The sequence below is a fragment of the Vanellus vanellus genome (assembly GCF_965231255.1).
Source record: "Vanellus vanellus genome assembly, chromosome: 9".
NCBI lineage: Eukaryota > Metazoa > Chordata > Aves > Charadriiformes > Charadriidae > Vanellus > Vanellus vanellus.
In genome coordinates this window covers 25,065,580-25,090,627 of record NC_138914.1, presented here as the reverse complement: position 1 = coordinate 25,090,627, position 25,048 = coordinate 25,065,580, and the positions used below count along the sequence as shown (strand labels likewise).

Genomic DNA, 25,048 nt, shown 5'->3' with positions numbered 1-25,048 from the left:
CTATTATTTTATTTTAGCTTCAGTTTCAACAGTGCTCATTGTTTTAAAATTAAAACTTGTTTCAGTAGCTCATTAACTCAGTTTAATTTCATTTGGTACACTAATATGTCAGTGATGTCATTACAGCTCTTTCTGTGGAGACCTCTTCTGTTAATTGTAGATGTGCAGAAAGCAACATTCCTTGTAAATTTTATGAATGCTCAAAAACCCCTGGAAGATACGTTTGTATTAGCTACAAGCATGATAACAAGAAGTAGTGTCAGAACAGTTACAAAAAGTGCAAGCTGTCACGAAAACTGGAAACAGGGGAGGAAATTGTTGTGGTTGCCCGGGATGTCATCCCTGGGCTATACTTACAAACTTTGCTTTGTTGCATCTATTTAGAGTTACTGTTGAGTTGTCTCCATACGCAGGAACCAGGGGCTCTAATTCCACACCTCATTCAATTCAGGACTTGGAAGACTGTTGTTGTGTAAGGATTTTAATCTTTTGTATCTGAGACGGTATGGTCTTGAGCACCAAAGCTAACAGAGTCAGTTCCCAATGGCCTGATCTGTTCCTTTTCAGTGAGAACTATGACAGTTAATAACGTACAATTTATTTTCTGCATTCTTTCTCACTCAGTTTTTATTATGAAGTAGCAAAATGGTTACTTTTTCTAGAAGAGAAGCTTTTGCTAGTTCACCAATTCAGAAGTATAACTTGGCGAAGACTGGTAGTTCCTTTTCTAAAAGAAAGTCGGTGTATTTGCTCATTTATCAACATAGTGAGGTGGAAAAAGCAAATCTGAGAAACCTGTACCTCTGTTTTAAAGAAGGACATGAGGGTGGTGCGTTCATCACCTGAGTTGAAATGGGAAAAAGGAAGGGAAATGGAACCTGAACGAACAATCTGTATTTCACATCTAGAAGGAAATTAACCTAACAGTCAGGACATCTTTACACGCTGGCTAAAAAGCCATGCCTTTCAGAAGATAGCAACAATGACCATCAGCTCAGCAAAACTGTGAAGTTCCATGGACAAATTTAAATGAAGAGATTTGAATTGCTATTGGTGCAAAAGGGGAAAAGAATCAAAATCTGACACTGCCAGTTGTTCTGTGTCAGGGTCTTGTCTGTCTAAATGTCCCTGTGTAAACAGGTAATGCATCTAATAAACGTGTAGACCTGTGCTTGCCTCCTGTTACCTGATTGAATGCAGAGTTCATGGAAATGACCAGCTGAAACATGAAAGGAGTTGATAGACTTCCTGAGAAATAATTTGGCCGTTAGACCTTGCTTGGAAACTGGCACTATACTACTTTTTATTTGTGTGCTTTGGGATTTATCTTTAAGACAAAGACAATTTGGTTCTCACTCTGGGAGAGCTTGTTACAGGATGGAGCTTCAAGATCAATGTGTAATACCATCAGAATGATATTAGGAGGGTAGTTTCTTATCTCTGGAATGAATTAGTATCTATTTAGGAGCACATATCGTGGAAGAAGTGCTGACTCTATTCACAAGGTAACCTTAGAAACATGTCTTGATGTAATCTCCCTTTTTGAAATGAAGAGTATGCAGGGAAACTTTGAGATTGCAGTCTTTGTTTTGCGATGGATCAGCTTCCCATTAGGGTGGTTTTGAAAGGATGAGCTCATTGGTCTTTGGCGAATTCTTGATATGCCCACCATCCAGTATTCTGCATCTGGTTTTACTTGGCAAAGCTCATCTCCTTGATTGTTTCATCTCAGTAGAGAGGCAGAGAGAGATGCTTCTAGAAAGCAATCCAAAATATGCAGGTTAGTCTCCTCTGAATTGCTCTAGGAGATTCCTGTCTTTCCCTGTTGACTTCGGAGGGTGTCTGTCAGAGGGAGACTAATATAAGTGCTAATATAAGAGACTAAGTAGGTGCTTAGGTAATTTACTGCTGCTCAGATAACAAAGGTGGTACTCTTAAGATATGCTTAAAGTGTCTTTTTTTTTTTTTTTTTTGTTATGCTAAGTGCCATCATAGGATGATGAGGGTCACAAAGGACCTCAGGAAGTCATCTAGTTCAACCTTCTGCTAAAAGCACAGTCGGCTTAAGGTCCGAACAGGTTACTCGGGGCTTTGCCTACTCTAGTCTTGAAAATCTCCAAGGTTGGAGACTGCACAACCTGTCTGGGCAGCCTGCTCCATGGTTTGACTCCCAACAGTAAAAATGTTTTTGCCTTGCATACAGTCTGAGTCCGTCTTGTTTGAGGTTATGTCTGTTGTCTCTAGACTTTCCGCAGTGCACTGCTGTGAAGAACCTGGCTCCATGTGCTTCATAACCTTTTTGCAGTTATTGGAAGGCTGCTGTTAGGTATCTCCAAAGCCTTGTCTTTGCCGGGCTGAATAAGCCCCATTCCTTCAGCCTCTTCTCATAGAGCAAGCGTTTCAACTCCGTAACCATCTTGACGGCCTTCTGCAGAACCAGCTCAGCTTTTTTGACATCTTGGCTTGAGCCTGAAACGGAATGCAATGCTCTAGAGGTGATCTGATGAGTGCTGAGGAGCAAGATCCCTCGATTTGTTGGCTGTGCTCCTGCTCCACAGCCCGGGGTGCAGCTGACCGCTTCTGCTGCCAGGCCACCCTGCTGGCTCGTGTTCCACTTGCTGTCTTCCAAGAGCCCCAGGTCCCTTCTGGCACAGCTCCAGCCTGTGGAAGAGCCAGGGGTTATTTCTGCCCAGGTGCAAGACACTGCTTTTGTAGTTGTTGAATTTCTTAAGGTTCCTGTTGACTCGTTCCTCTAGCTTGTCAAGGTCTTCCTGGAGGGCAGCCCAGCCCTTGAGTTCGTGGTAGTGTGCAGGGTTGTCACGCGGGTTGTCTCACATGAAGCCAGTCTGTATCACATCTTTGGCTTGTGTTTCTGCTCTCCCCTTTATCTTTCTGGCATCATTTTTGTTCCTCTGTTTAGATTTGGTTTTCTCAGAGCCCTATGTATGTAAATTGTTAGCAAAGGATCTCCATGTTGTGTGAATTCTTGTTACCACCAAGACATGCAGCAGTAGAAAGAGGTCAGTTTCCCAACCAGGATGGTGAGAGGAGGAGAAAGACTTTCTAATTGAATAACCCTGTCTTCAGGGAAAAGCTGAGCTTTGCTGGTTTGAGAGGATTCTAAGTCATGCAGGGAACTTCTTGCCTCTTCAGAAAGCTTGTCATTAGATCAGATGCACAAGCAGCTTGTAAGATTAAATGTTTTTAACTTTCAAAGGCTGAGACAAGATCCAAACAGTTTGGATGCGATCTCCAGTAGAAATTACTGGGCAAATCTAACAAACCCCAGGCATTTTGTTGTACTATTCTTATTTTCAGCCTTTTTTTCTCACCAGTGGAAAAAAAAACCAACGTTCCTTATGTGTCACCTCACAGTAGCTGATTGTTCGAGGTCTCTTTTTTTAATGGTTTGAAAATAAAACTGAACTGTTTATCTGTTTCCAGCAGGCGCAGCAGTAAATGCTGGTACTTCTGTTGATTAGCTTTTAAAGGCTTTGCTTCCTGGAGACAGCATGCAACTGAAGTTGTCCCAGAATTGGGGAGCTTTTCCCAAGTGTAGTTTAGGTACCTTCTACAGTATCCTAATAATTCCATGGAATTACACATATGTGAGTCTATTCTCTTTTAATAAAGCAATTTTGCAAAATTATTTTGTCAAAACCAAGACATTTGTATCTTGTAGCTTCTGGGCTTGTAATTTTGTTCTCTGCCTCTCATTTGGACAAATACCTATGTAGAATTAATTTCCTTTCCCCACTTAATCTTTTCAGAGTGCATTAAAAAAATAGCTTCTAGGAAATCTCTTACAATGAAAAATCAGTAAAATATGGTGCTGATTTTGCTCTGAAATGCTTTGCGTGCAACTAAAGTAAGTTGGAACCACAAACAGGTTTTTTTAACTTTTGCTGTTAAGTCTTAATTTTTCCCATACCTAACACTTAGTAAGACTTAGCTATATTTTAATGCACACAGTAATAGAAATATTATTTATGGTTCAGTAAAAAAAATCTACAGTTTAGGATTTCTGGAAAGTTCTAAAATTAGTAGAAATCTTTTCTTCTTTAATACAGGAAAGTACCTCTTATTTCTTCACTTCTTGATAATGGCTTCTGCATAGGTCATGACATTTTTAGTTCTGAGGGTGTTCTCACATCTGGATTGGGTGTCTTTGAAACAGAATAAAATAAAATACAGTTCAGATATCTGAAATATCTCTAAATCTGCACGTACTCTCAGAAGGTCTCACTTCAGGAATTAAGAATATGCTCCAGTGAGGTCTTTGGGCTGTTTGTTTAAAAGCAGCTAAACTGGGGGCAATGTGCATAGTAAGCCTTTAATGTGTCTCACTTGAGCTTTATACTTCTGGGGTCTGAGCTGAATATTAGTGCTAGAGCGATGTGATGTCTTCTCTTGATGCTAACTGCTTACGGCTTATTAAATATTACTGTCTTGGAGATCGCATAAAACTAATGACAGATTGCTTACGCCTTTCCTCCACTGAATTTTCAAGCAGAGGTTGCAGAAACACATAGGTAGTACTGCGGGGTTTCCCCAAGGGACTCTGCAGAGAGCGCATCTAATGTGACACGGTCCTGTTACAATTCAGCCACTTTAGAGATGCCAAATTGTTACACCTACAAATAAAATGGAGGGTGTTCAGGAAACGACTTAGATTACTAGTGAGAAGAAAATCTATTGCTTCTGCTTGCAGATTGGGTGCAAAATTTTATAGTCAATATTTGTGACTGTAAGCTTACAGGCAAATGTGATCTATGTTTAGCATTGTATATATTCAGAATGGTCACTAGTGAAATTTTAGAATTTACTCCCTGAAATAGAAATAATGCCATGCCACTGACCACACTAAACAGAACTGTTCTTAATTTAGGCTCATAAAATGTGGAGCCCATCTCTGGTAGAGAATGACCAGGTATAGAATGAATATCCTGAAATCTGTTAAAAAAAAAAAAAAAAAAAAAAAAAAAAAGTAGATGTTAGGAGAAGGAAATTAATAAAAATGGGAATCTCTGTAAAAATTCCATGGTCTAAGTATGAAGAAAGCAAATAAGGGCAGGAAAGAAAATAGTTATATATGGTAGACTCCATATAAAATAGAAAGAAGTTGCGGTACAGATTTTAAATTTGCAAAGATAAAACTAATGAAGTATTAATCAGAATTTTGCATAAACATTTCTGACAAAGCTGAATTGCAGTATTTTCTAGTAAAGCATACCTCTGTGTAGAATGCAAGTATAAAGATTTTTCATATTTTCTCATATCTTAAAAACCAGAACTGTTAAATAATAATAATGATCTCCCAAGTCTTGAATCACTGAATTTTTGCAAAGAGGCAAATTAAAATATGTTAAAAGCAAAAAACCTAGCTGCCCCTATAGGCATGGATGGAGTGCTCCAAAATTGTACGGAGGTTCCACACAGAGTTTTTAGAAATTCCTTAGGCGTTCTCTAAAATTTAGGACACAGAGTTGAAGACCTCTTTCTTGTCGTTCTTGTGTATGCGCATTGTGTGGCGCAGAGGGAAAGTAGCGAAGGCGCTGATGGTTGAGTAGTTCTTCAGACCCAACTAGCAGCACTGCTCACTGCTTTTAATTTTGCAATGGTCCATGATGGTTGCTTGACCTGAAGTTTCTGGACCCCATATAGGATCACGTAGAGCACGTAAGAGCAGCAATTTCCATAATCGTATGCTGAGTAATGCTCAGTTTATTTTCAGGACTGTTGTTATAGGAGGAGCCTATTGAGAGTGGTGAGATGAAAGTGCAGGATTTCCAGGGTTATCCAGTTCCTGTCCTTTCTCCATGTGGACAGGAGAAGGTATCAGGCCAAAGAACTGAATCTAAAATTTCTAGTACAGCGCATCCATCTGGAGCTGCGGGAGCTTTGGACGTCATTCCGCAAAGTTCTTCCAGGTCTTCCTTCTTACTACAGAGAGAGGTCTTTTGCTACAAACTCCAGAGTGATTCTTGCCTTTTCAAGCCCACAGTGTGAGTCAGTGACCAGTGAATCAATGGGAATTCATCATTTTCCTAAGATCTTGAGTAGACTGTGCTGTGGACTCTGGTTTGTAGATGACAAATATATGGTATGTATGGGCTCAGGCATAAACTCAAGGGAGATTTTTAGCATGCATTTAAACACGTTTCTCATCCGTTCAAAATAGGTGGTGAATATGAGAGGTCAGACACATCTGTCATTGGATGGTGGAACAGCAATGTTTTAAATGCCGGAATAGTGAAACTATTTTATCAGTGGAATTATCTTAAGAGATTCCTCTGTGTCTGCAAAAAGAGTAACCAGCCCTATAACCATGTTGGTACTGAAATCCTTGAAGGAGAAAGTAACTACGCTCACATCATAGCAACAGGCGAAATCCATACATTGTTCTTTGTCAATGTATAATATAAAAGAATTAAAAATAATTCCTTGCCTGAAGTGTTATATATGTGAAGATATATGAATATATTCTACTGCAGATAAAGAAATATACGAAATTTGAAAACACTCATTATTAAGCTATGTAATCTTCTAATAATGATTTTTAGACCAATTTCTGTAGAATCTTGAAAATAAGTTTCCTTGAGGTATTCCTTTTCTCCATTTGTTTTTCACATCCTTTCTTTTCTGTGTACATAGAGGTCTTCCCGTTCCCAGTGGATCTCTTGTCAATTCTGATACCGCTTTACATTCAGAATAGAAACTGTCAAAATAAAATATTTTCTGGCATGTCTCTCTATATATTTAGATATAAAATGGATGTATCCACATTAGCTAGAGCATTCTGCACTAGAGAAATGCCTATCTATCAAACAGTAATATAGTTAGCATTGTTGACCTTGTTTGTTGTTGGAGCTGATATTTAGCTAGCAAATATTTACATAAAGGTGGGGATTCGCATATGTATAAATGCACTGTAGGTGAAAAATATATGAGTCGTTGTTGAAGGTGAAGTTGTAGAAATAAGGTGGAAGCCCCCAAAATATTTAGATACTAAATCTGGCAACATGGAATTTGTTGAATATGTTTTCAATAGATAAACGGTTTAATTCTCTGCTGTGTAACTGAAGTATCGTGGGCTACCCTGTTATTTCATACTGGTGTGTATGTTTGTTTGCCTAGGTACGTGCTCACCAGTTAGTTTTACCACCTTGTGACGTAGTGATCAAAGCCGTAGCTGACTACGTCCGTAATATTCAGGACACCACTGATTTGGATGCCATAGCAAAAGATGTTTTTCAACATTCACAGGTGAAGTATAAAGCAAAATATTGTTTTGTTTCGTTTTCTTTTAAACCAATTGTGCTGTGCATTTGTGTTGAAGAATTGCATTGTGTGAAAACAATGTTTTGCAGCAGTTGATAATAGAAATCTGTTGGTATAGGCCGTGTCTTAGACACGCTAATCTCACTTTCTGCACTTTCCAAAGGTAAAAATACTGCGTTTACCCTCAGTGCTTTAAAGTCACATTCTTGATAACCAACAGGGTTTTGTAGTCTGGCTTTGTATGCTGTCATTGAGAATAAGTGGTATGTGAAGATAGTATTTTCAAGCATTATCCTTACATGGATCGACATATTTCTTGCGCTGGAGTTGTGCTGTAGTCCTCAAGGGTCCATAGGCGTTAATACTGTATGTGATATGGTATACATTAACTATGTTAGTGTATAGATGTATAGATGCTGATGTATGGATGACATGCCTGGATTTGCTCCTGACGGATTTTTTTTTTTTTTTTATTTTAGTCTAGAACAGATGACAAAGTGACTCGATTTAAGCGAGCAGTTGCTTATTACTCAGCGACTAATAAACCTATGCCATTTCATCCACCACATTACCTAGGTAAGTAATTAAAGAAATAAGGCTTTTCATTTTAACTAAAACCTGCGATAACCCTAAGTCAGCAATAGTAGTATTAGCAAGATCTTATAAAAATATTTATATTTTTTATTTGTATTTTTTTTTGTTTATATATAAAAATATTTATATCAATTTTCATTGACCTTTAAATATGAGGTTTCAAAAGAAGGTTTTCGTAGGATATGCATAGAGGTTGTGTTCTTTCCCCCCAAAAAAAAGAGGAGAACAACCTGGATTGATTTTTTTTTTTTTTTTGTAGCTATTGCTACATCGGTTTTAGCATTAGGGCACTTGAGAGTATGGTGCTGTAAACAACTGAAATCTGGTGATGGGTTCCAATCATGAAGACAGTTTCTATTTTTATTCCAAAGAACATATTTCCTGTTTCTCACTGGACTTACTGGACATGTTTTAAGAAATCTCATTATAGCCTTTTGATTATTTTGATGTCATAACATACCTGTTTAAGTTGCAGCCACGAGTTGTTCTGGCATTGCAGATTATCCTCAAGGCTTACACATTAATTGTATAATCACACGATGTAGTACACATACCTCATTCTTAACGCTGAAACATAAATTGAGCTAAAATTTTCTAAAGATTTTCAGTTACGATACTGGTTTACTAATAGAGATTTTTCCTTCTTTTTTTTGGGGGATGGGGTGTTTATTTACATTCAAAGACCTGCCTTAAAGGGCGTTAAGGCTACCCTAGGGCAAATACTCAAACGATAGAAAGTGCCAGCATTCCGTGCCTGCGTGACATTGTTTTTGCCAGCTTCTTCATTGAGACATCTCTTGGGCTTTTTTTCTTTTAAGCTTCCTTTGATTCCCAGGTAGAATAGAAGTGTGTGGTAATGAGACATACAAAGAACTGAGAGAAGGTGAGACAAGTAAAATAGACTTCATAAGCTGCGAAGTATTTTATTGAAAGGCAAAACCGAACAAAACTGACTTAAAGGTATACTAGAAAACAGTAACGCTAACAGAACAAGAGTAAATTAACCATAGACGCAAAAGGATATCAAGGGTAACATTTGTGTCAAATAGCGAGTGGTTTCATGAGTGTTTGGGCTTTTTTCACGGTTTGGTTTTTTTTTTTTTTTTTCCTTATTGTTTTCCCCTCCTCCCATTTGCAATACAGCAGCCAGACCGAATCAGTTTGGTATGCCTGGGATAGTGCCACCATATGTTCCTTCTCAGATGCTTAACATTCCACAGACCTCACTACAAGCAAAACCTGTGGTAAGTATAGCCCTCTGCCCTTCTCCTTGGGAGAAACCTGCTGTGCTCATCAAAGGAAAATCTAGGTGGGAAAGGTGTATCTAACTTTTTTTAGCATGGGTGTTCACTGATTAAGTCTGAAGGAACTATAGTGATGCCACAGGCTCCAGTAGAACAATTTTTGTGGATGTCCAAAATGGCTGAGATGTAATGTGGACGTTTTGGAAAATGCTACTTGATGAAATAATGTATTTTGTTTTAAAAGAAAAGCCTTTTCATTACCTTCACTTTATTTTAGGCCCAGCAGATGTCCAATCAGGGTGGGGCCCAAGGTCAGGGTCCATACCCATATAGTCTCTCTGAGCCAGCCATCACCTTGGAAACAGGTGGAAAAAGTCTTTCTGAGCAGAACAACTACAGTAACATTCCTCACGAAGGAAAACATACACCATTGTATGAACGATCTTCTCCAATAAATCCAGCTCAGAGTGGGAGCCCTAATCATGTGGATTCAACCTATTTTCCTGCCTCTTCTACATCTTCGTCCTCCGACAACGATGAAGGCAATGGAGGTGCAGTGAAGTAAGTTTTTCATGAGGATGTTTTCTTACTTGGCTTCTGTTAAAATAAATTTATTTTCAAAATCGTTCGCCAGCATCCTGAAAGTAAGAAATCTGCATACTAGTGATATGATAGACCTTCAGAAAATAGTTTTAGGTCACTATGACTGCAAACACATCCATGGTTCGCTCGAGACGCCTTGTTCCTTAACAAGCGGAAATCCAAAACCAAATAATGCTGGGTGTTTTTCCATTTGTGCCCTTAATGTTTTATTGAAGAAAGGAGAGAGTGAGATTTTGGTAAATGTCATAAAGCCTTCGAGTTCTTTACTTTGTATAAAAGAAATATTCCTACTGCACAGTATAATTCATTAAAATTTCAGTAGCTAAAAACTATGAAACTTAACTGCGTTTGTAGTGTTTACACTTCTTAAATTTTGGGATAATGTGGCTTTGCAAAGAAACCGGGTGTGAATGTCAGAAATTCACTGTTTAGGACAGTGACTGAAGAGCCCTCATTGACAGGCGATGTGTGGAACAAAGCAGCAGTGAAATTGTTTTTTGTTCTCTTCTACTGCTGCGCCTTATTTACTGCACAAGTATTTCTGACTTCCCACTAGATCGTATGTCTGTCCTTGGCAATAAAGTTGTGCAGGCTTTCGTTTAATTACTGCTTGCTGACCTACGAAGAGGCAACTTGAAGGCAGGCGGTTTGTGTTTACTTTTGTCTTGTTAGGTGTAGTCGCTTACTGTGAGAGAATCGGAGCCCGGGGCTTTAGCGGGTCTGTGATTGCCTTGAAAAGTTTGGGGTTGTGCGTAATAGTATAAGTATGTTGCTACTGGGTATTACATTCTGAGTGTGTCTACGATTACACACGACGGCTTGGACTTTGCTTTTTTAGGTATTCCAGCAGCTTCAAATATTATCATGCGTTTTGCTTAGTAAATCAAGTGAGTTTGCATGGCTTCCATGCAGTGTAGAACTGGAAATGTACCTGCTTTAGAAAAAACAGTATTTTTGGCAGTTTTTATAGTGTTGCCTTATGCATTTTGTGCAATAAATTTTGAATAAATTTAGAAACTGAAATCTAGGCAGTGTCACTTATATCACAGTTTGTAGAAATAGTCTTCCAATTGAGGGAAATTACTCGGCATAGTGACAAGTATTTAAAGTTCAATCAAGAATCTTTCCTGCATGAACATTTTTCACTCATTGTCATATACAGCTTTTAAATACAATGTAAACATTGACATAGTGTAAATTAATAAAAGTTGGTATTTAAAGTCTCTTCAAGACTCCTGCAAATTGACATTTCTAATACATAACATCCCTTAAAATCAGAGTCTCTGGCCCATAGTTACAGTAGCAGTCACCAAGGTTTTATCTCATTGTATCTTAAACAGCACTTTAATACGATGTTTTTCTTTATGTCGTCCTTCAGCCATGTCAGTGGGAACAAAATAGGCTGGGAAAAACCAGGAACCCAGTCAGAAAGTCAAACGCGTGGAGAGCTGGGAGACCAAACAAAGGTAATTCCTTAAGTTCCAAACATCACAATTGATTATTTTGTATTAAAGCTTTACAGAAAATTCTCAATTTTTCATATTGAGCTGTAGGTTTTAGTGTAAACTTTTACACATTTTTGTGAGTTACAAAACAACAGCTTTAAAGTACAGTAAGAAGTTTTCCAAGGGATATTTTAGCACATACATTAAAAAGAAAATTGAATAGAATGTGTTAGAATATAAGATAGAAAGAAACCAATAAACTTGTTCACTCTTTAGCTAACAATCTCATCCTTAAGTATTGCTATCCGTGTTTACGGTAGTGTGTTATTTTGATTTTTACTAAGGACTATAGCAGTCTAAGTGTCTGTGGGTTCTGTATAAGCTACAGTGTAGTGGGGACAGCTCTAACACTTTTCAACGTTAAGCCACAGACCATTGTAGGTGTATTAAAGCTCAGCTGAGGCGTACAAGTCCTTTATAACCACCTGGTATAAATGTCATATAATACATATTAAAGTAGCTTCATGGGACCAGTTAAAAGTGTATTGCTACTTAACTAAGTAAGGATGGGATACCTAAGCCCTTGATAAAGACTTAATATTATCCTGTTAAGTTTCTTCAGGATGTAACACCATAGTCAAATGAAGAGTATGATGGTCTGTGTTCCAAGTTTGAACCGCTTTTGGAAAGAACGTTCAACGCATTTGCGCTGAATATCTCTGTGTCTTTGTGATGGAGCTGTACACCAACTGTTAATTTTGTGTCAAAAAAACCCAATCACGAGTTACTTATGCTGCAGACAAACAGAACATTTTCCCTGTCCCTTTGGCATAGAAATTCCAGTAAACTTGGGCTTTGTGCTTAAAATATCAAGCTGATGATTTCATCTATCAGTGGTTATTATTTTTGCAGGCTACGCCCCATACGATAACTGTATCTGCCTGTGGATTAGTCACCATGTGCAAATGCTAATTTGACCTATTACATTCCTTTTTTCTCTGTATTACGGGCCACGTACAAAGCCTGGTGCGTGCCAGCTGCAGCCCTGCATGTGTGCGGCACAGCCCCGTGTCCTGCCGAGGAGGGGAGCAGCCAGAGCAGCGGCGGTGCCTCCCCTGGAGCTGGGCGATGGGCGGGGGGGACAGGCTGCACGGCATGTCTGCCCGCCTGTCGTCCTACGTGCAGAGTTAGAGCTGTAGAAGCAGTGATTATGCTTTCCAAGAGATGTAGGCATCCAATTTAATGTATAAATGCTTGGGAGTTTTACTGTTTTTTTTTAATATCAAACCACTTTCTCAGCCTTCAGTAGCAGGAGAAGACAGTTGCATCTGTTGAGCATGACAGGGAGGATTTTAAGTACATTTTGTAGACGAACTAATTTCCTAGAGAGGTACATATTAGTGATTAAAACCAAGAAATACTTCCTGAAGATTTCAACTGAATGACCTATGTGAATTTCTGAGGTAATTTAAAGTGCTGAAAATCTAGCGTAGATCAGACAGCGGCAATCTTGGCACTCCTTTCACTTGACTTAAATGTCAAAATTCCTTGCTCATAGTTGTCTCACTGCGTGATTGTACATGACAAAGGTATGCTCATCTTCTTTGGGTGGATGTATATTACTCAAGAGAAAAAAAACCAACAAACTTTTAAATGTGGTTGTTTCTCAGCTCAGGTGTTTGAATACTGCTGGAGCACATCCAGGAAGAACCTGGGTAGTGCAAATGGGGAAAGCATTGCTGTCATTTAAGTTTTTTTTGTCATCTTCCCTCTGTGCCCCCAGCAATGGGCAGTTTTGTTTTGATAAATAAAATGAAGTCTGGATTGCCAGCTCTAAAATATGATCTTTCAGTAATGTCCTCTTTATGTGCTTAAAATGTCATCCGAAAATAATGTTGCCCCTTTGATAGTTGGCTACAGCATATTTTTACTAATATACCCCTTCCTAGGGAAGGTTTTTGGAGGTTGTGTGGGGTTTTTCCGTTGGTTTTACATGCAGGTTTATATTTTTCAGAAGAACCTGAAGTGAAAAAGCTGAGCTTGTTTGGGCCTATTTTTTTTTTTTTACTTGTTCTGTGGGATTTCATGGCTTTGGCCATTTCTGTTGCAGCTTTGCTTTTTAAAGTCTTAGGAAGCATGTGAAATTTTCTACACAAATTATGAAAATACTCATGCATGATGTATCATCAAGTGAACAAATTAAATTTCAGTCCCAAAAGTTTTTAATATTATTATGATGGTTTATAGGCATGAAACTAGTATGAACTCTTAAAACTAAAAACAGCTTTCGGTTTTGAAGACAAGGAATTTTAGGAATGCACTCTACTTCTTTTGGTAGTATCTATGAGAGGTGCAACATAAATGCTTACAAAAGGCTCATTCACTGGAAGGTTTACAGTATATTTTTATGCATCGTGCTTTTCCTATAAATCTCTGAACTACATTTCTAGAAACGGAATAAAAATGCCACTTTAATCTTGCAGTCAGAAAACATTGCCATTTTCTCTTCAATCTTCTTCTCAGAGAAAAGAATTTTATGTTTAAAAAAAAAAAAACAACCAAAACACCACAAAACATAAGGCTTTTGAGTTCAGATACTATATATTTTAAATGTCTTTAAATTGAACTGTGTAGTTTTTCCTGCTTTATTTAGAAATGCGGACTGAGAAGGGATGTGTTGATGGAAGCCTAGAGACATTACAGACTTTGTGACTGTCAGTTAACCCATTTAGTTGATAGTGTCTTGGAAATACTTCGTTAAGAGGTCATTCACATTTCATTAAGAGGTCATCAGTTCCCCTTTTGTATTGTGCCAATAAAAAAAAAAAAGAAAATAATAGTTACTGTTGCTGTTAATGAGTTAAAGCTTTACCATAATACTTATTTATTCAGTCATTTGCTTCTAGCAAACAATGGCTGAAAGTTTACATTTTCTGCAAATCTTGTAGCCAGCTTTGGATAATGTATTCTACATACTGATACAACATGATGTCAAGATTTACTATTTTCATTGTGAGTGAAGGAAATGTGCTGTTTCTCTTGGCTGATCTCCTGGTATGTTTCCGTACAAATTTAAAAAGCGCTTTTTTTTTTTTTTTTTTTTGTATGTTCTGTTACAGGCAGAAGGTTCCTCTAGTGCTTCTTCAGGAAGTCAGGCAGCTGATGGCAAAGGGAATCAAACCAGTAATCCACAAATCCCATGCCTGTTGTCAATGCCCACCAGAAACCACATGGATATTACTACCCCTCCATTACCTCCTGTAGCACCTGAAGTATTAAGAGTGGCAGAACACAGGCACAAGAAGGGGTTAATGTATCCCTACATCTTTCATGTCCTAACCAAGGTATGACATTTAAAAATTATGTACTGTGAAATAACGATTCTGTAAAGATAATTGCACTTACATTTCTGGCTAAAGAGTATCATAAATTTACATCCTTTTTAATGCTTTGAGTTCTGCTCCATTTTTAGTGCTTCTAACCTTTTTTTCCTGTTTTCTAAGCACTGATCTGGTGTGGTACATTGTTCCAATAAATATGAGATGACTGTAACTAGAAGAGTTTACTTTAAAAATGAATCGCGTTTCCTGAATATGTGTAGATATTTTTACATCTCTATGCATGTGTGTATATATGTCTGTGTATGTGTGTGTATATATGTGTGCGTGTGTGGTGTTTGTTTTTTTTTATATAGAGTCCATTTCCATCTAAAAAATCCTGCCTATGTGCTTTGGTGTCTGTGCCAAGTCTTTTCTATTTTCAGTGTTCAGAAACACTTAGATTGTTTTCCCTCACAGTCTGATCCCTCCCATCCCTGGTAGCTAGCCCTGATGGAAACATAGCAGCTATAGGAAACCCCTTTTATATAATGCTAAAATGTAATTATAGATGCACTCGATGTTCTGAATTTTTGTTCATTTTAGTTTGGCAGTACATTTCTGATGGCTTTTGGGTTTTCTTTTTTTTTTTTTTTTGTTTGGCTATTTTATGTGCAAACCTTCACATCCCAGGTAAGCTGCAGACATTTTCACACAACCTAGGACACTGTCTGCTCAGTGTGTCCAGTAAAAAAAAAAATAATCTACCTGAATGGCCACATGAGGACACCTTGGAAGGCAATTGGAGAGCTTCTTACAGAAGTGGGTAGTGATAACCTGCCTCGGAGTGTCTGGAGGCTGCTGAACTCTGCTTTGTTTTGAATCGGGAAGGAGCCAGAGCAGCGGTTTTCCTGCACAATTCTGTGTGCGACTTAACTAGTTCCAAAAGACTTAAGTTCATTGTTCCTTCTAAGTGCAAACAGATGAGTCCCAGGAGGAGACAACTTTAATCTTCCTCCTCTTTAGTGTTCAAAACACTTAGTACCGTTTCTCATACATCAAGCCCATTCAATGTACATATTTGTACGGCATCTAGCAAAATGGCATTGTCCACATTCCTGTTAACTTGTATTCATCTTAAAAGTCCAGTCCAGAAAACTAAGGACCGTAGGCAGGGATCTGAAAGAGAAGTTTCTGCACCAAGGTTGAGCTTTTGGCTTTCCTATTTCCCATGTGTTTGTTTTGCACCGTAGCTTGTATTGCTGTCCTGTTACAGTTCATATTGCTGTCCTCTTACACTTCTTTACCGAAGAAAAGTGGGGAAGAATCAAAAGGTGTATGAATATGAAGACCATTGATGCTAGTTCTGTTTCATACTTTGCATAGCCAAATGTTCTAGTACATTTAAATACTACTTGATATTTAATACATATCTCACAATGGGAAGAACCAAATTAAATGCCTGCAGTAAAGCCTTTGACACTGTTTCCCACAGCTTTCTGCTGGGGAAACAGGCTGCTTATGGCTTGGGTGGGTGTACTCTTGTCTGGGTAAAAAACTGGCTGGATGGCTGTGCCCAGAGTGGTGGCGAATCGAGTGAAATCCAGTGTTCCCCAGGGCTCAGTACTGGGGCCGGTTCTCTTTAATATCTTTATCAATGACCTGGATGAGGTGATTGAATGCACCCTCAGTAAGTTTGCAGAGGACACTAAGCTAGGTGGGAGTGTTGATCTGCTGGAGGGTAGGAAGGCTGTACGGAGGGATCTGGACAGGCTGGATGGATGGGCCAAGGCCAGTGGTGTGAGGTTCAACAAGGCCAAGTGCCGGGTCCTGGCCTTGGACACCAACCCCACGCAGCGCTACAGGCTTGGGGCAGAGTGGCAGAAAACTGCCCGGCAGAAAAAGCCCTGGGTTGTTGGTGGACAACCGGCTGAATATGGGCCAGCAGTGTGCCCAGGTGGGCAAGAAGGCCAACGGCATCCTGGCCTGTATCAGGAGCAGTGTGGCCAGCAGGCCTGAGGCAGTGATTATCCCCCTGTACTTGGCACTGGTGAAGCCCCACCTCGAGTGCTGTGTTCAGTTTTGGGCCCCTCATGTCAAGAAAGACACTGAGGTGCTGGGGCATGTCCAGAGAAGGGCAACGGAACTGGTGAGGGGTCTGGAGCACAAGTCTTGTGAGGAGCAGCTGAGGGACCTGGGATTGTTCAGCCTGGAGAAAGGGAGGCTGAGGGGAGACCTTATTGCTCTCTACAGCTGCCTGAAAGGAGGGTGTAGCAAGGGGGGCGTCCGCTTCTTCTCCCAAGGAACAAGCAATAGGCCAAGAGGAAATGGCCTCAAGTTGTGCAGTTGTGCCAGGGGAGGTTTAGGGTGGATATTAGGAAAAATTTCTTCACCGGAAGGGTTATCAAGCACTGGAACAGGCTGCCCAGGGAAGTGGTGGAGTCACCATCCCTGGAGGGATGTAAATGACAGGCGGACGTGGTGCTGAGGGACATGGCTTAGTGGTGGGTTTGGCAGTGTTAGGTTGATGGTTGGACTCAATGATCTTAAAGGTCTTTTCCAACCTAGATGATTCTGTGATTCGAGAAATCCACTCCTGACAGAGAGAAAAAAAGTCAAACTAGAGATGGCTGTGTCAAAAGTAAATCAGTACTACGTAAGACTGGTTTTCTTCCCCCACTATCTATAATGCTTTTGAGCAAGTACGTGCAGGGAACCTAAAGTATACCATGGGTACACTGACAGATAAATGTGGTATAATTATGAAATTGGCATGTAGAGGTGTTCCAGGTTATGTTGCTGTTATGTATAGAGACCTTTCAGACATACCTTGTACCTAAAGTAGCGTTATCTGAGTTAAACCTGACAATATCCTAATGTAGTCACTCCAAGCTGCCTCTTGTGGTATTCATTACTGGGACAGTTTAAATGTTTTTTCAAGTGAAAGTAGCAAAATGGAGCGCTTGCTTGTCACTGTTGAGAATACGGGCTAGTGTATGGGACCAATACAGTGAAGTCAGTTGTTTTCCAAGAAAATCTTAACAGTTTTGGAGGTGCAGACACAGAAAACGTAGAATATTGCTGCTGTTTTGAAGGAGAATGCTGGAAGGTTCTTTCATGCTTTTTTTCTGAAAAAGTATAAAAAGTTAAAGCTTTATATACATGCAAAACCAACTTTACGTATGTAATTCCCAGTTGTTTTTTTGTTGGTTTTTTTTTTTTTTTGACAATGAGTCCTCAATGTTGTTTCAAATCCTTGCACCAAAAAGACTGGTGATTTTAGCATGAATAGTCTTAAGTTTAGATCAGCTTGAAATGTGCTCTGACTGTCTTTAAGCACATTACTGTATTTTCTTGGGTACTATTTCACTCTTCAAAGTATCCCTTTTTGAAGATCAATATTTAGGTAATCCTCACCTGGAGACAGTCCAGACAAAAAAAGAAAAGGTGTGTGATGGAGAAAGAGGGGAGCAACAGGGATAATCAGAGCCTGGAGACTTGTTGGAGTAAAGCAAGTAGATTGCGGGGTAATCCTCCTGTGGTGTTACCTTCACATACATAAAATCCACATTACTGCTGAATCACATTTGTCTTGTCTAGATGAGATTTATAGTAGAGCTGTATTGAGTTACCGTGCATTTCTAAATACTTTGTTTGCTATAATGTGTCATGTTTTTCTGCTTTCTTTCATGCAAAAGGGTGAAATCAAAATTGCTGTTTCTATAGAAGATGAAGCCAACAAAGACCTGCCTCCTGCTGCTCTTCTTTATAGGCCAGTTCGTCAGTATGTTTACGGAGTCCTGTTTAGTTTGGCAGAAAGCAGAAAGAAAACTGAAAGACTCGCTTTTAGAAAGAACAGACTTCCACCAGAATGTATGTACTGTAGAATCCATGCTTTATTTCTCTTCCCTTTGCTGTGTTTTCATATCCATTCGTACCGTGATTTGAATGAGAATATGTATTAAGATTTCATCGGTCTAGCTATCGCTGGAGGAATTTATGCCTTATTTGATCCATGGATAATAGAAAAAGATGTGGTTAATTTGAAATTTTATTTCCTGTAGTAGTTTAAGTATAAACATCACCATTTCTAAGCAAGCTCTGGGGTTTGTTTTAAAACGTGTGCTCAAGCTGCTATCAGGCTTGCAGCAAGAAATGTCAGTTTGTGATTTAATTTTCAAAGTATATGTCAGAACTTGATTATTGGAAACTTCTATTCTGTGCACATGGATACAAATTTGCATACTTTTTTCAAAAATGAGAGGTGCATATGTTTAATTTACCAACCCAACTGTGTAATTAAGTGTAGTTCAGTGAAATGTGCAAGTCTCTAGTATCTTTCAGGTATTGGCATATAAAAACTTGGTGTAAAATCCACAAAAGTGAGGTGTAACATAAGTAAAGGCAGACCTGGGTGAAGTCAGACTAAACTTTTGCACACAGACTCATCAAAAGATCCTTTTGCTAATTCAGAGGGGTGGATGTTAATCTTCGTATTCATCTGGAAGTTGTCTTTTTAAGTATTCTGCTTCCAGGAATTACTGTCATTGCAGAAAATTCAACCTCCTCATTCTGCACTGTTTTTTCTTATAATGAAATGCATACAAGGAAATGATTGAACTTTACAGTAGCATCTTAGAAAGGTTAAAGGAATGCTAACGCATTAAGTGGATGGGAGCAGCAGCAGAAGTATTTATATATTGGCGTCTGCTGTCACTAGACTAAATTTAAGAATCAGATTTAGAATGTATGAAAGCATCATTCACAGTCTTCCTGTGTAAAAGGATAAAAATAAGAATCCGTTGTAGCCTTTATGTTCATTTCCTTTTCTCTTTCCATTTTTAACTGTGAAAAGTTTTTGTACATTCATAGTCAACATGATAATCTTCCAGTGTTGTTCGAAAAACTGTTTATTGTAGCCAGTTATTTTGTGGGAATTAATATTTATCCTGTTTGAATAATATCTCAGCACGCATATTGTCACAAACTTCTTAATGCTTTAAACTCGCACAACATAGTAGTATTTCAGGCTACAAGGTTATTTCAGGATGAAAATAGTGACATTATTTGTAGTATTCAGTTATCCTCATTAGACTTCTGTCCTTAAAAGTGTACAACAATGTTGGTAGTTGTGAAATAGCTGAGTGCTGAAGGTCTGCTTCAGTTTTCAGCATGTTTTTGTCTTGTAAACCTGTTATGTTCTCTACAGGCTACTGGGGAAACCTATATAATCTCTATTTTCTCTTCATTTATACTGCTTTTCAGAGGTTTATTCTCAGTGGAGGCTAAGAACGCTACTGCTGACTTGGTTTAGTTACAGGAGCTCCAGCAAATCTTGCTGCAGGACATGTTCAGCTACTGACCTACTTCTTCTATCTTAGGACTGACCACGCTCTTCAAAAAATAGAAAAAAAAATAAATACTTGAATGTCTGCCCAAAAGTTAGTTGCTTCACTGCAAGGCTAACGATGCTAGTAACGATGGATTTGAGCTGAGATGCAAGCATGTGGTTTGAAAGGGCTGCACTGCAGGGAGCACATTTATTTTGGTCACCTCTTAACAAAATAGCAAGAATTGGCCAGGCTGTGCAAGATGCAAAAAGACGCAAAGAGAGAATAGTGTTTTAAGCGGCAAGAGTAGATATCTCGGATCAATTAGTCATACTTACTAGCTCTTGCTAACTTTTCTGAGGACCCAGGCTGTAATGAACTGGTGATGTTGATTCTCCTTCAGTGTCTTTTTGGTTTTTTGCCCCTCTCAAAAACGCATAAGTTATGAAACACCATAATGAAGACAATTTAGAGAAAATGTAAGAATTGAGATGTTAAGAGAATTAAGAAATTAATTTCTAAAGACATTTATGTTCCCCTTAAGGTTTATGTAGAGAGGTAATGAATATATTAATATCTAACATCCTGTCATCTTTGTTGTGCAAGCCGTAACACTGGCAACATAATAATTGTGCATGAATAATTTGCAAGTATATTGCATGCGAGGGTTATAGGAGGCTATGGAAAATACATAATTAACTGACACGTCAGTATTAATTGTGAAATACATAGACAGCAAAATAATGGATCTTTCCTAAAATGGATGACTTCTGCCTTGTAAATCACTATTATTTTTACGTAGTTGAAAAGCCAATAAAAACAGAGGTAGTCAGTGAGGTTCTTCAGTGATAATTGTCTGCTAAGTAATGTATTTGCTGTGCATGTCCTTATGTCTGCTCCCAGAGGATATGAAAAGCTGAATCACAAAGTTCTTGATCGTGCTTTTACTGCTGAGGGCACAGCGCTGGCTGCACTCTGAGGAGACGGAAGCCCAGTGTCTGACTTGCTCTCCTTTCCAAGCTCTGAAACGGGTTATTTCCCATGTTCTGAGAAATCATATGTGTAGATGAAACCATCTGCCCTTTCCACTCTGTGGAAAAAATGCACACTTGTACAAGCTGTCATAACTCCTGGTTGGATCCAAAGGTTTGTTATTTTAAGCCCAGCCACCTTGTGATGTACTGTTCTCCATCGAGGAGATATTCAGCTGATGCGGTTTCTGCCAAAAAGGAAAGCTGTATCTTGGGCAGTAGCCCTTCTGCAAAATCAAGCATGCTTAGCTCAAGCTGTGCTGTTAGTGAGGATTATAAGGTTAAAAATGAGGCTTGATTAATCTGCATTAGCTAGCTTGTCTTCTAGTGGTATTAGGTACCTCAACACCTCAGGTTCAGTTCATGAAGAAAATGCAAAGAGAATACGAAAGCCACCTGGGCTGTGGTTAGCAACAAGGGCTCTAACAGACAGCTTGAGGGGCAGGATGCTGTTGCTAATGTCCTTAGAGCCTGGAATGGCATTCACATGTTTCTCAAGCTGGTTACCCTAATGCAGATTGATGCTGACCCATTTTTACTTGGATTGACCTTAAAGTGTCGTGCGGATGATGTTCAAAGCAGATGTCAATATACTGTGCAGCTGCTTAGTCTACTTGGAGTGTTTAAATCTGCTGATCAGCAGCAGGAAGAAGTTTAGTATGAAAACCAGTATAATTGGCACTGGGATCTTGTGGGTGAACACACTCTGATGCTGAGTGTCCATTGTAGCTAATGTGGTCTTTGGGGTAGACCTTGCCAATCTCCAAGTGGAAGTCCTGGGAAGAGAACACAAAGGGTTCCTCTGAGGACACAGATCCTCAGTGTTTGAGGGAGACCATGGTTTTGGCAGCAGTCCCAGTACAGAGCTGTCAAAGGTGTAAGAAATGCTCTGGAGAAATAAGTGGGTATAGACAAGTCCTAGATTCACCTGTTACTTTAAATGCTAAATTTGGGTGACCAGTGCTAGTCACTTATCAACTGATACAGCTGTAATTCCTCATCGCCATCAGTCAGAGGGTACCTTTTGCTGGGCCGCTAGAGTGACCTTCGTATTAAACCATTCTGCAAGAAGCATGGTTACCTTTCCCATAATAACCATTACTTTGCAAAATTTTGACGCCAGGGTGCATCTCCACTGTGACCTCTACAGATGGCATGTTACTGAAGACGGTATGTTTTGAGAGCAACTGAGTTACTCTTCCTGTGGCCTTAATCTTGTAGGGTCGTAAAAGTTGTCGTCCCCAGATTAAAAGCTTTGAACCAAATTTGAATGTTGAAATGTAGGATTGCAGGTAGAAAACCTAGACATCAAATATTCCCTTCTTCTAAGCTTAAGGTCTTTATGTGTGAAATATATATGAAAGAAACGCTTGCTGCTGTCTGCTGGTACAGGAGTTTTAGAAGCTGAGGAACTGGTGCTCATCTGATGGGGTGTGCACATGGAATTTGCATCTGCATCCAAACCAAGAAATGGAGTGTAGCGAGGAATATTGCCTCCGTTGTCAAAAGGAGGTTGAAGGAAAGAAAAAAAGAACTCTGAAACACAAACAACTATTTTATGTCAATTGTCAACAGTTTGGGGTTTTTAACTGCTAACAGATTAAACTGTTAACGCAGTTAACTGAAACACCTCATGGTGTTTCCTGTCTGTTTGCTGAGAGCTAAGAAGTTTTGATCCAAAAGTCTCTCTTGCTTCTGAGACCTAAAGCAATTAACCGGGTCTTTGAAAGGATGTAAAATACATCCTTTTATTTTGTCGTGTTTGCTGTCCCAGGCCTAAAAAAGTGAACAGCCTTGTGATAAGCGGTGCACAAATCACAGCGTGGTTCTACTGGCAGTTAAAACCCATCTTCTATAGCTTGGTGGCAACCAAAATAGAACATGATTTTGTAGTGAGGCTACCAACTAAAAATATCAGAATATTTATTTTCATTGCTGCATGTTATCTTTGTAAAACTTAGCCCCAGCTCTCTGAAATGTAGCTATAATGCTGCAGTAGTTTTATTCCGGAAAAGCATGAGAGTGTTTTGAGGGGTTCTGGAGCTTCTTTTTTTTTAATCCTAATCATCAGCTCTGCCACGGTTTGCCTGCCCCGAGCTATAAAATTCCTTGTAAGGCTGATGCCTGGTTGCTGAAGGAGACCTTGTCACTGTAAGGGCTGTCCTGGCACCAGCAGTACTCTTTCTCCGTCTGTAACAGAAAGCTTTCTAGCAGAAAGAGCAGGGCTGTGCTCCTGCCATGAATCTCTCCGGGCTGTAACCTGAAGCTTCACTAACGAGCTCCTTGAGTCTTTCCACACTGCATAACTGGGCGCTGAGTTAAGAAGGGTGCAGACAAATTTTGAGCTGTGTCACATTTGGGGTCATTCCAAGGCCAAAGGTATAATTTCTCAGTCTTGAATTTTTTTTATTTTTTTTTTTTTAAACTCTTGCTCTGTTGTAGTTGCCTTCAAACATAAAAAAGGGAGATGATGTAGCAGCCATACAGACTTGAACAGTTTTTTGGTTTGATGTGGACGACAGGGAGCTTAGCAGACACAAAAATACTAACCTCTTAATAGAAAGCAGTGCAGGAATTTGAAAGGGTTATGTAAAATAATTTTTTTAAAAAATTTTTAGGCAAAAAAATCCCTGAAACCCACCCACGTTTGAGATCCGATTCCATCGCAACAACTACAACCAAGTATAACATAAGTTCTAAATTTGATTTGAATAAAATCACTAGGATCATAGTGTTCTTAATACACCACATATGGAATATAGTTGTAGTTATGTACTATTTTTATTTATCACTGTATGTTTTTGATGAGCGACAGATATTTTAGGGGGAAAGAGCATTTTCAAATTATGCTGTGTGTTTTAGAAAAAATACATGTAGTTCCTTTATGTTTTATATTAATTTGAAAATAATAATGTAGTGTTCTTAGTATCTTGGTCGTGTGCACTTCGTCTGTAAGTGATGACAATTGAAAGGTGGTCCATTCAGAGTTTGATTTACCTTTTTGGCAATGTAATCTAGAACATTGGTATCTATTGCAATCTGAGCGATGCTTTTTGGATCAAAATCTCTTGCATACAAAGTTTTAAGTAGGTGCTGCTTTTTAACTCGGAATGTTTTCTTTCCTTTGTTGCTGTTTTGTAGTTTCACCAGTGATAATTAAAGAATGGGCTGCTTACAAAGGAAAATCGCCTCAAACCCCTGAGCTGGTGGAAGCACTTGCCTTCAGGGAATGGACCTGTCCTAATCTGAAGAAGCTGTGGCTGGGAAAAGCAGTAGAAGACAAGAACCGAAGAATGAGGGCATTTTTGGCCTGTATGAGATCAGATACACCAGCAATGCTCAATCCAACTAATGTGCCCACTCATCTTATGGTGCTCTGTTGTGTACTAAGGTCAGTGTCACCTTAAGGTAAAACAGAATAAGGGAAAGGTTTTACTGTGTCACCTCTCTGACATGTTTAACTTTGTATTAAACCATGAGTATAGAAAGTGTTAATTCGCATTTGTAACGTCACTAGGAGAAGGGGGTTGTTTTGGTTTTAGAACATTGCTGCCGTGAGTCTTTTAAGACTGTATATTCAATATGTTCAATTTAAGAATGCTGTATATTCAGTATATTTAATGTTTCTTTCTTCAGTCTCTAGAGGACTGAAGGGAGGAGGAAAAAAAACCCTTGTGCTGCAAAGCGGCCACTGGAGTGTTTGAATTAGTTTACTCTTACTATGCTCCAGGCTTCAACTTACTAAAAATACCGTTTGAGGTCTCGTAGGCTGCGTTGGCGAAGTTGTAAAGCGAAAGAGAGTTCTTCAGAGAACAGCTGCATAGCGGCGGACCAGGCTGCAAAGTTCATGTGAAGGATACTGTGCTTATTGTGCGTGAGAAGCCCCGCGCTAGAATTGCTCATCTAGTTGAGATGATGATAACCAACAGTTGAAATATTAGTTCCGTACTTCAGCTTTTCAAAGAGAAGGTCACAAGGTCCAAAATACTTACCCGTTTAATTTTCAGATTGAAAAATTGACTGAGGAACTGGGAGATGCTTACCTTTTTGGAAAGGGGTGATTATTTCAATATCGCTAGCTTATAAATTTGGCAGAATTCAAGGTTAGCATGTTGCACGTGAGAAATTTTAGGCTGGTTTTGAGAGTGGTAAATTTGTCTTCGGTTCTGTTGTACTTCGTCTTGCCCTTTGAGCACTAAGACT

At 39.1% G+C, this 25,048-nt stretch overlaps 1 protein-coding gene across 2 annotated transcripts in view; it reads left to right on the top strand.

Annotated features, from left to right (window-relative positions):
- FAM120A (family with sequence similarity 120 member A) overlaps positions 1-25,048 on the top strand; it is a 52,866-nt gene that overhangs the window by 13,371 nt on the left and 14,447 nt on the right. For both annotated transcript variants that reach the window (XM_082487974.1, XM_082487973.1), the window contains exons 4-11: positions 7,138-7,266; positions 7,761-7,857; positions 9,019-9,119; positions 9,397-9,680; positions 11,101-11,188; positions 14,287-14,511; positions 18,183-18,357; positions 23,987-24,236. In XM_082487974.1, the coding sequence (XP_082344100.1) occupies positions 7,138-7,266; positions 7,761-7,857; positions 9,019-9,119; positions 9,397-9,680; positions 11,101-11,188; positions 14,287-14,511; positions 18,183-18,357; positions 23,987-24,236 (1,349 nt within the window). The remainder of the gene's footprint in view (positions 1-7,137; positions 7,267-7,760; positions 7,858-9,018; positions 9,120-9,396; positions 9,681-11,100; positions 11,189-14,286; positions 14,512-18,182; positions 18,358-23,986; positions 24,237-25,048) is intronic.